The sequence below is a fragment of the Megalobrama amblycephala genome, linkage group LG24 (assembly GCF_018812025.1).
Source record: "Megalobrama amblycephala isolate DHTTF-2021 linkage group LG24, ASM1881202v1, whole genome shotgun sequence".
Lineage (NCBI taxonomy): Eukaryota > Metazoa > Chordata > Actinopteri > Cypriniformes > Xenocyprididae > Megalobrama > Megalobrama amblycephala.
Window position 1 is genome coordinate 26,659,548 of NC_063067.1, and position 11,857 is coordinate 26,671,404.

An 11,857-nucleotide genomic window follows, 5' to 3' on the forward strand; every position below is an offset into this window, starting at 1 on the left:
ATTCAATTGTCACTAGTTGAAATGTCAGTTCTTGAAATCAACAATTGAATTGCTACTAGTAAAAATTTTCATTTTGATATCTGAAAATCTATTTCTGATATCAACATAATTTCAGATATGTAAAATGGCTTTCTTAGTAACAATCACATTCATGATATCAGAAACTAACATTGTCACTAGTGACAAATGAATTATTGATATAAAAAATTCACATTTTTACTAGTAAGAATTGTATTTCTGATATGTGAAATTGGAATTTCAACTAGTAAGAACTCAATTCTTGATATCAACAATTGCATTTGAATGGCAGCCTATGGTGACATTTCACTAGTGAAAATACAATTACAGATATCAAGAATTCTAGTTTTTACTAGTGGAAATTCAAATGTTGATATCAAGAATACATATTTCTGCGAGTAATGACATCATTGTTGATATCAAGCATTAACATTTTTACTAGTGGAAATGTTAATTCTTGATATCAACAATTGTCATTGTTACTAGTAGAAATGTAATTCCAGATATCAAGAATTAACATTTTAACTAGTGAAAATTGAATTGTTGATATCTCACAATAACTTTATGCATGCATTAGCAACTTTACACTCTTAGAAAGAATGTGTTAAAACTGACTCAAACTGTGTTAAATTCTTACACATCAATGGGTGAGTTTAGGGACAACGTTTGTTGTGATGATTTCTACACAGTCACTGTGTTAATGATTTTAACACAGTAAATGTGTCTGAAAGGTTAACAAAAAGATGTGTAAACGTGTAAAAGATGTGTAACATTGTGTTATCCTTGGCTACACACATTGTGTTAAAAAAGGTATCTAAAATCCTAAGCAAAACATTAAAATTTGAAAAAAAAAATGAATGTGAAGTCATTGGTTGTTTTTCTTATTGTCAAAATGTATTACAATGAAATATCAATAATTAAATTCAATGCAGAATATAACAATACAATTTTAAGCAGTCAAAAAGGTTGTCCAACAAAGGACAAAACAGTTCTTTTCAATCTCATTAGGCAACATGACACATAACTCATCCCTATCTTCACAATAGTTTTACTTATTTCCAAACATTGTTTGATTTATGCACATTGGCAGCCAAAAGTTTGGAAAATACTAAGCATTTTAATATTTTTAAAAGAGGTCCCTTTTGCTCACCAAAGCTTTAATTTAATACAGAAAATACAGCAAAAACAGTAATATTATGAAATATTATTACAATTTAAAATAACTTTTCTATGTGAAAATATGTTACAATGTAATTTATTCGTGTGATCAAAGCTGAATTTTCAGCATCATCACTCCAGTCTTCAAGCATCACATGATCCTTCAGAAATTCTAGGATTTGCTGCTCATGAAACATTTCTGATCATTATCAATGTCTGTACTCCTCCATCTTCTCCACAGCATACGAGTAAAAGTGATAACAAAAATAGTCTTTAAAAAGCCAACAATATTTTTGTCCACCTTTGGGAATAAATGAACTTCTTCAAAGAGTGGTTCCTGTTCATACCTTGACTGACGACATCAGGATTTTCCCTGGATGCATGCATGTCCACAAACACATGTGCTCAGTTCTCCAGAGAAGGTCGCTGTTCCAACACTATATAAAAATATAAGAGGGAAAGAGAGAGTGTCAAATTGTTTTTAATCTACAACATATTTTATTTTAGAATATATATTTGTAAGCAACAACCTTTTGTCTGCATATTCACACATTTCAGGTGAACTGTAAACTAAATTATGCCAGATTAGATTTTAATACGCTCTAATTCACAATTTAAAACAATTAAAAAAATAAAAACTACTGTTGTTTTGAAAGCTTGATTGTGGCACGTCCTGATTTTGCTGAGTTAGATGCGTTCCTGGGTCAACATATATTTTGTTGATCCTGGAACAACATTCTAGTCTGAAAATTTAGTCTTAACCCTTTTCCTACCCCTAAACCTAACCCTACCCATAAGTTATCCCAAAAATCAGAGTGAAATGATAGATGAATAACACTGATGTAGAAGCACCAATTCATGATTTTAAGCCTAAACTTGACATAATCTGTAAACTTGTCCCTCAAATCTGATTGGTTGATTTGAATATTGTTCCAGGACCAACAAAAATGTTGACCCAGGAACATGTTGAACTCAGCAATATCAGGTTATGCTTAATGATTAGTGAGTTTTACTGCAATGCTTACCTGAATAAATTCAATCTGGTGAGACTCACTTAACATAGAAAATGGTCCATCTTCTGATAAATTCTGATGTCGTCAGAACTATCCCTGGATGTATGCATGTCCACAAACACAAATGTGCTCAGTTCTTCTTCAGAGAAGATCACTGTTCCAACACTATATAAAAATATAAGAGGGAAAGAGAGAGTTTCAAATTGTTTTTAATCTCCAACATACTTTATTTTAGAATATATATTTGTAAGCAACAACCTTTTGTCAGCATATTCACACATTTCAGGTGAACTGTAAGCTAAATCATGCCACATTAGATTTTAATACTTACATCGCTCTAATTCTCTCCAAATCATTCAGGGACTCTTGTCTTGAACCTAATAAAATATCAAGATAATTCAAAAATAAAAACTACAGTTGTTTAGAATAACTTAATTTGAGTTAATGATTAGTGAGTTTTACTGCAATGCTTACCTGAATAAATGCAATCTGGTGAGACACGCTGAACATAGAAAATGGTCCATCTTCTGATTAGTTCATTTGCTGTAAACATAATGCAAAAGTCACTTATAAAGTTAGCATATGTATTTATATATTGTATGCTAAAGTTAGGCCTACCTAGCCTGCAGTGGCTCCAAAGCACTTATCACATATTGCCAATGATTTCAGCAAACTTTCAAATCCATTACAACTAAGTTAACATAAGACAATTTTTAAAGGTGCCATCGTCTAAGGTGTCCCCTGAATGTGTCTGTGAAGTTTCAGCTCAAAATACCCCATAGATTTTTTTAATTCATTTTTTTAACTGCCTATTTTGGGGCATAATTAGAAATGCGCCGATTCAGGCTGCGGCCCCTTTAATTGCTCGCGCTCTCCGCCCCCTCCTGAGCTCTTGACTCTATCATTGCATAAACAAAGTTCACACAGCTAATATAACCCTCAAAATGGATCTTTACAAAGTGTTTGTCATGCATGCTGCATGCATACATCGGATTATGTGAGTATTGTATTTATTTGGATGTTTACATTTGATTCTGAATGAGTTTGATAGTGCTCCGTGGCTAAAGCTAACATTACACACTGTTGGAGAGATTTATAAAGAATGAAGTTGTGTTTATGAATTATACAGACTGCAAATGTTTAGTAATGAAAATAGCGACGAATTTACCTTGGCATAGTTTAATAACAAGAGTTCAGTACATGGAAATGACATACAGTGAGTCTCAAACTCCATTGTTTCCTCCTTCTTATATAAATCTCATTTGTTTAAAAGAACAGGTGAATCTCAACATAACACCGACTGTTACGTAACAGTCAGGATCATTAATATGCACGCCCCCAATATTTGCATATGCCAGCTCATGTTCAAGGCATTAGACAAGGGCAGCCAGTATTAACGTCTGGATCTTTGCTTTTTACATCTAAAATTGTCATAATTTAGAAATAAAAGGCATTTTTCCTACCCTGATTTTAGCCCTCTGATTTGAACGCTCTGTTTTAAGGGGCATGTCTGCTGTGAGACTTTTGTGTAAACACCCACTGCTGTGATTGGCTAACATCTTTCCATTTGAAATAGCCAAGGATTACACTCTTAAACTTTTAGCACATTTTTACTATAACAGCTCTCAAGGTTAACTAATGGTGAAAAGTGCTACATTACATATAGATCTATGGCATTATATTTAGATCGTGGCATGAAAGGTTGCAGTGATGAACATTGTAGCCAATCACAGACATGTTGAGCGCATGAAAGCAATGATCTCGTCACTTTTTAACTAAATTTCTGTACACTAACAAATGCTTTCATCGTCACTAACAGTGCAAACACGATTTAATTAAGAGATTCGTTGAATAAAATGGGAGTTTTTGCGTGTGTCCAGAACTCGGTCACCGATAAACTCGTGCTGTTTGATTGACAGCTTCAGCGCACGCTGCTCCAATGATTACGAAGGGAGCTTTTTATATAATTGATTCACCGTTTAAATAACAGATTATTTTCATCCTACTAAGAGAAACAACGCAAGTTGAGCATTTAGTCACGGGTTTGATTTACTGACACATATGTAACGGAGGCCAGCTAGTCACTGTGCAAGTAAACCTCACTCTTCTGATCTCAAGAGATGCTCTAGCGATTGACACTAGGGGTTGCAGCCTTTAACCTCCTTGTTAGAGTGTCCGACTCCCACGGCGGAGACCAAAGTTCGAGGCCCGCACAGAGCAGGGCGAGTAGGACCTGGGTGAAGGGTTACACCGGGTGTGCCTTATACATCCTGAAAAGTGAAGCTGCGGGCTCTTTGATCGCCCCCTGGAGGCTGGATGCAGTACAGGTCATAAACCCCGCCCGCTCAATGCAGACGAATGAGACTTCAGTTAAAACATAAAAATAAATTATGCTTCAAATAAAATTTTCCGAAAGATGGTTTTGGTCATTTAAGGTAGTTGTTATCACGCTGATTTATTATCAATTGTTCGTTTTTGTGATAAGTTTGATTTTAGCTAGCAATTTGGTGCTATAGTAAATAAATAACTATTAATTTTTAAATGACTATTAATTTCTGGGCGTGTCAGCGTGATTCACAGTTGATTGACAGCTTGTCTGAGGACTGTCGGAGCTTCGAGGGGAGATTGAAGATAAATAAATAACTATTAATTTTTATTAATTTTTTTTGTGGACTATTAATTTCTGTGTTATTTCACACCGACAAAATGAGCTGTTCAGCAGTAAACTGTACTAACGGACCTACAGGATCTGACAGATATCTGAGCTTTTCTCGGTAACGTTAAATGTGGACTTCATAAGCTAATTAATAAACGTTATTAGTTAAGATAACACGGCTAACGTTAGCCTTGACGGAAAAAAAGCATGTGATCATTATCTGGCAGTTATAATTATTTTTATGGGTATAAAATAATAATTAGCAGGATAAAACTAATGATAGCCTACTCTGATTAATTATAGAGCACTGTCTACAGCAATTCGATCTCCTGTAACGTTAGTTTAAACATTTTATTTAAAATGGCAGGACCGTTTCTGACATTTTAGAGTTTCTAGAGGCATATTATATTGAGTTCATCTACTGAATTTGCTGTTTCAAAAATATTATTGCTCTAGAAACAGAATAGCCTATTATTTTATAGGTAGAATTTTATAGCCTATTTAAAATACATCAATGATGAAGCAGCCGTCTGGGCAGAAGTTTGATACTGCGACTCCGCCTCCGGGCTCCACTGACGAGTCTCTCTGCGCATGCCCAGGTTCCAAACTTTTTTTTATTTTTTTTTTTATGTTTTTGCGTAAAGTGTCAGCGCCCATCGGCGTCCGTTTTGGCTTCAGTTCAATACAATGGAAGGAAGCGGCGTTGCAGCGTCCATCTTTTTTAAACAGTCTATGGTTTACACATACACAAAGAAAATCTGACTGTACATGAATCATTGCATATCAGATCAGGCATTAGAATTAACAGTTACTTACATGTTGCATTACTGTTGAGTACAGTTACTGCACAATATTCCGTAATCCTCAACTGCATGTTTATTGCTCGGTAGCTCGATCCGGTTTAGCACCATGTAGGCCTGTGCTATTTATTACATGTCATGCGTGAATCAGTGGGCGGGGCTAAACAGGCAGTGATGAAGTAGGCATCGATCTTCTTCCCTTTGACATCAATAGAAATGTTGTATAATGTGTGCCCCACTGTTGTGAGAAAAACAGCAATCCGACGATTTTAAAAATTGTGTAGTTTGTAATGCCTGCTAATGCTGCGGTACACAGGGAAGGAGAAAAGAGGCACTTACTATACTTCTCATTCATTTCTATGGTATCTGCAAACAGTGATTGACTGTCGCACAACTCTGAATGAAATTCAGTGACGTCAAGGCTATAATGTGATTGGTTATCAAGGCACACGTGATCCAAGCCATCACGCTTTTTCCAATGGTAGAGCCACGGACCCTCGTATCTCCCAATAATGAGACCATCTCTGGCTGCATGTCGCCAGTGGCTGGCGGTGAGGTTGTTCCCACTACTGTTGCCTAGTATAGTTTATGAATGACATTCACGGATGTTATTCCATGTTGTAGACACGGAATCAGATTTCTTGCAGCTAAAAACAAACATTTTGTTTGGGAAAAGACTAAATATAATTGGAATCAGTATACGAGTAGTGAGTGCTGGGTTATCTGGGCTCATGAAACCCTTCAGGCTCAGAGTCAGCACGGCGAGTACCACCATATGAACACAGAGACTTATCATGAAATTATAGGAAAGTTGCTGACCGCTAAAATAACTTTTTTTCCCCAAAATTATATAATTGTACAAATTTCACATTCAACAGATATAAATGTTTCACAAATAATGCTTTCAGGTGTATCATAGCATCATAGCATTCATAGCATTATTATGAATTATGTTGTTTTTTTTTTGTTTTGTTTTTTTTACAGGGTTCACTGACCTGGATTTGGGATAGAGAGACTTGGGTTGAAGATCTTAAGAGCCATTACCTGCATTTCAATGTTTCTATTAAAGTTCTGGCAGGAGTCCTCCAGCAGTCCAAGAGTGAGTTTATCTTTTCACAACTAGAAGAGAATTTTCAGGTCGAAGTTTTATTTAGGTGCAACAGATTTAGAAGATAATGCTAGAAAATCTCTAAAGAAGTGCAATTGAAATTGATGCTCATAATTTTATTTGATGTAGTTCTTTAACTAAAATACTAAAAATAATCATCATATTTCTGTAGAATAATCACATTGTGCAGTAACAACATTCACACAAAACATCTACAATACTATAAAACTGATGATTAATGTACATACGAGCTAGGCGGATGTCTTCATTTGTTGCTCCAGTTCTTAAAATAACTTTTCAAGCTCCATTCCGGGCACTGACTGCTTCCTATGTTTCCTATGTCCTATATTTTTCCAGCACCAGCATTTTTGATCATTTTCACAACATTTCCATGGCCCCCAGAATGTTTTGTTGTATGAATATCTGAACAGATATTCATATATATATATATATATATATATATATATGTGTGTACATAAAATTCGAATGTGGTTACGTTTTATTTTAAAGGGGACCTATTATGCTCCTTTTACAAGATGTAATAATGTAATATAAATCTTTGGTGTCCCCAAAATGGGTCTGTGAAGTTTCAGCTCAAAATACCCCACAGATCATTTATTATAGCTTGTCAAATTTGCCACTATTTGGGTGTGAGCAAAAACATGTCGTTTTGTGTGCTCCTGGCCCCCTTTCCAGAAGAGGGTGGAGCTTTAACAGCTTGTGCTTCAGTTGCTCAACAACAACAAAGCTGGAGAATCTGACGCAGCCAAAATGACAGTAACGGTGTTGAGCCTTACATTGTTCAAACCTGAGTCAGACACTGATAAAGAGACTCAGGAAGAAGTTACAACTTTTAGAATGCAACTGGACGTTTCTGAATGGTTATTGGATACATTTATGTAGTTGCTGTGGAGTTGATTCAACTCATTGACCAGCATGTGCCGTCATGTTAATCTTTTGTGCAAATCCAGCGTTGAATTGTGAAGCAGTCCGGCTTAAAATGACGGCATGGCAACAGCACTCTACTACATAAACTCTTCCTCTTCTCTAAAGCAGCCCAACATGGCCTCGCCCCCTTTGTTGCGTGTTCTTGGGGGCAGGGTTTATGTAAATTTTAGGGTTAGCGATGTCATTAACCCGGGAAGAAGCTTGTTGGAGTCCCTACCAGGCGTTTGTTGTAGTCCTTAATCAGAGAATTCTTTAAAAGAAAATCTCCCTTTGCATTGAACTTTGAGCGTTCGTAACTTTGCAGATGTTGTTTATGCTCAAACAGCAACATTACACATTAACTAAAGCTAAAAAGTGAAATCATATTCAACCACCCCTTTTAAAAAGCAACATTTTAAACAAAAAACAAAGACTTCATCCGGATCAGATTCAGAACGATGATCAAAACTTAGATGGAGTAGATTGAGTCCATAATTACCCCAAAGGCTTTACAGTCCTGTACCTCTTCATGGGTCGACATTTCATTCAGTAACGTTAGGCGGTTTTGATTTATATGTCTGATGATCATGTTATATTACATGTGCATAAGCAATGCTACTATCACTTTTTTCTTTTTCACTTGTGTTTTGATGTGGAGATTCTGTACTTTTTCAGAATATGCGTAATAGCGCCCCCTACCATATAACAGTGAAAACATGGATTGCTGGAAAATTCCGTCAATGGCAGGGAAAAAAGTTAAGAATTTGTTAAAATAATGAATCCCAGTAAACGACTCTGTAGTCATATCCCTGTGGTTTCATCATTTTTCAGAGTACCTTACGGTGGGCCTCTCGTCTGTGAAGAGGGAAAAGGGCAGTTATCTTCAGAACACTCTTCAGTCAATCTTCTCCGAGTCCTCAGAGGAAGAGCTGGATCAAATGGTGGTCGTCGTCCTTCTCGCTGACTTTGATGTGAGCTGGATCCGGGAGACCTTACAGAAAATTACACATCAGTTCCACCTGCAGCTGTCGAAGGGTCAACTGCTGGTTATCCACGTCAATGAAGATAACTATCCTCCCCTTACTGGACTGAAGAGGAACTTCAATGATGCTCCCGACCGTGTGTCCTTCCGTTCGAAGCAAAATGTGGACTACTCCTATTTGCTCCATTTTAGCAGTAACCTCTCCCAATACTATATCATGCTGGAGGATGACGTGAGCTGTTCAAAGAACTTTTTCTCCAGTATTCGTGAGCACATCCGTTCGATGAACTCGAAGTGGGTCACACTGGAATTCTCCAAGTTGGGCTACATCGGAAAACTCTACCAATCCAAAGATCTGCCCATTCTGGCCCGTTTCCTTTATAATTTCTACCAAGAGATGCCCTGCGACTTCCTGCTGTCGCATTTTCACAGATTGTTAATGCAGGATAAAGTCATTCGTTTCCGCCCATCTCTGTTTCAGCACATGGGCACTTACTCGTCATTTAGGGGGACGTACAATCGCCTAAAGGACGAGGACTTTGTCAAAGAAGTTGCTGATAACCCTCCAGCAGACATTCGCACAAACATTGAGAATTATAAGACCAATGTAGCCGAAAAGGCTTACAGCCAAGGTTCAGGCTATTTCTGGGGTGTGTCCCCTATTGACCCAGCAAACTACTTTTTAGTGATCTTTCGTAAACCTGTTCTCATCTCTCGTGTGTACATACGAACAGGATTAGAAGGAAAAGATGAGCTGATCTCTGCTGATGTGGAACTTGGAAAAACTCTGGTGAAAACGGAGTCGGGGGTGGACTGCTCGGGATTTCACACACTGGGTTCTCTTCAGAAAGGCCAGTTTAATGAACCAGATGTCCAGAAACTTGTGCCGGAACCCGTGGCATGTTTACGAATCCAAGTCACAGCATCCCAAATGGAATGGGTTATCATAAATAAGATCCATGTCTGGACTGTTAAAGCTGGCAAAACTATGAGAAATGTTTCTAAAGCTGTGCTGCGACAGAAATGAATTCTTTATCATCATTGACGAAGATTTGAATCTTTAAAATAGACAATCTGTGTGTGAGGATCAGGGATATTATTATAACCCAAACTAAAACCATTAAAAAAAAAACTTTTTGTAAAATCTGTTAACTGGAAAAAAAAAAGCTTTATTTTGGTTAGTTGCCAAGGCAAAATTTCTTATTTTCCTATAGTAACTTGAAATAAAACTAAAATAAAAATACACAACAAAACTACTAAATATTTAACTGAAATGAAAATGGAAAATATAAACAAAATATAATTCAAAATTTCAATAAAAACTATAATAATTGTCTTTATGCTGCATAAAATATTTGTATTAATTTGTATTTTTAATGTTCATATTCAAACTTTCAGAAAATATATTTTGAATTAAAGGCGCTCTAAGCGATTCTGAGCAGAGTAACTTCCTGTTGACGTTCGAAGTGTTGTCAAACAAAACAGAGGCTAGCTAGACCCTCCCTCCTACTCCTCCTGGCCCTCCCCTCCGTGTTTCCTGAAACAGTCATGAACGCGCATTTAAAATGTAAATAGCTTGTGTATTGACGCTGCTTGTCGGTTATTGGCTGGAGCATGTTTATTATGCTAAGTGGTCCAGGCTGCACCAGTTTGTTTTTATTGCAGTTTTCGGAGCTTGTGGTGACTACAGAGACCGCGTTTTCTTACAGTGTGTTCAGGGGACAGGCAGCTAGCGCATAGTGAGGAGATGTTTGCGGTATGTGACAAAAAAAAAAAGGGCCTAAAAACACGTCAAATTGCTTAGAGCGCCTTTAAGTTAAAGGTGCAATATGTAATATTTTTGCAGTAAAATATCCAAAAACCACTAGGCCAGTGTTATATATTTTGTTCACATGAGTACTTACAATATCCCAAATGTTTCCAACTATTTGTAAATCGTGAGAAAATTGCAATTTTAACCAAGGCTCCGGGACATGTGAGGAGTTGCCTGTCGATTGCATTATACCCGCGTTACCCTCGGTCTGCCTCGGTTTCTGGTTTTATTTTGTAGTAACCATTGGAAACACCAAAGAAGCTTTAAAATATTACACATTTTAATAGACAAGGCAACAACTGTTTTGATATATTTATAGACAGAAAACGAATTGTTGTTATATAGCACAACACGTTTAGTCTAATTGTTTAAATCAAATTGTTCTTGATTTTTTTGCGAGTACCATGCTTTACCATGCCTCAGAGAAAAACACTATTTTGTCAAATAGCTAACATAGCATAATCAGATCCAGCTTTATTTTTATTATCAGTAATACATAATTTTCTCCATCATACAATACATTTTCAAATTAATTGCATGCCATCCAATATTTAATATGATATTCGAAAATCGATTAGCTTACTGCAGTGTGCAACAGTGTCTCACAGCAGCCGCCAAGCGAACGCACAGAGTAACGTTATAACATAATTTTTCACACGCTCAAATGTATCTCATATAATAAACAGAGCTGTGTTACCTCATACTCATGACCGGAAAAGCAGAAGCGGCGCCGGCGACTGTGTCATAATAAAAGTTCCGCTTCTTGTGAGGCGTGTGTTGCACATTCACTCCAGCGGCCTCGTTTAGCTCCCACAATACTCGGTCCTGCTCTGCTTCATACTACAGTAACGTTAATAATCGCATCCATGAATGTGATTTCTTCCTGACTCCAATCCCTATTCTTTTGCACCGTTCGTTGAAATGGAGACCACATGTCCCAAGATTCCGCTCTAAAACTTGGCATCATCAAGCTGCGCTTTTGTTTTGAATAGGCTTCTAACGACCTCTAGCGGACAGAATTATTACATATTGCACCTTTAATTTTTCTTAAAATATTTTGTTGTCGTTTTAAATTCATTTTAACTTTTAAATAAATAATTTCGGAGAGTCTAGTCTTGTTGGCCAAGGCTATTTTACACAAACTCCACCCACCAATGTCTGGTTGGGTCACACGAAATTAAAAAAAGACTGCACTCAACATCTGCAGTAGTGTAGGCTAGAGAGTGTGGCGCATGAGAGTAGCTTTTGGCGCGATCAAGCTTTTGATGCACCTTTCGCCAAACTCGCTCTTCTTCCTTTTCCCATCACAAATCAGATCGGAAAGGCATTTATTTTCAATAAAAATGAAGAACATATTTGAAAAATGGAAACAAAGTGCCTAA

At 36.8% G+C, this 11,857-nt stretch overlaps 1 protein-coding gene across 2 annotated transcripts in view; it reads left to right on the forward strand.

Moving 5' to 3' along the window:
* zgc:101663 (alpha-1,3-mannosyl-glycoprotein 4-beta-N-acetylglucosaminyltransferase C) overlaps positions 1-10,005 on the forward strand; it is a 28,458-nt gene extending 18,453 nt beyond the window's left edge. For both annotated transcript variants that reach the window (XM_048178439.1, XM_048178438.1), the window contains exons 3-4: positions 6,630-6,744; positions 8,512-10,005. In XM_048178439.1, the coding sequence (XP_048034396.1) occupies positions 6,630-6,744; positions 8,512-9,689 (1,293 nt within the window). In that variant the 3' untranslated portion in view covers positions 9,690-10,005. The remainder of the gene's footprint in view (positions 1-6,629; positions 6,745-8,511) is intronic.
* Positions 10,006-11,857: the final 1,852 nt, after the last annotated feature.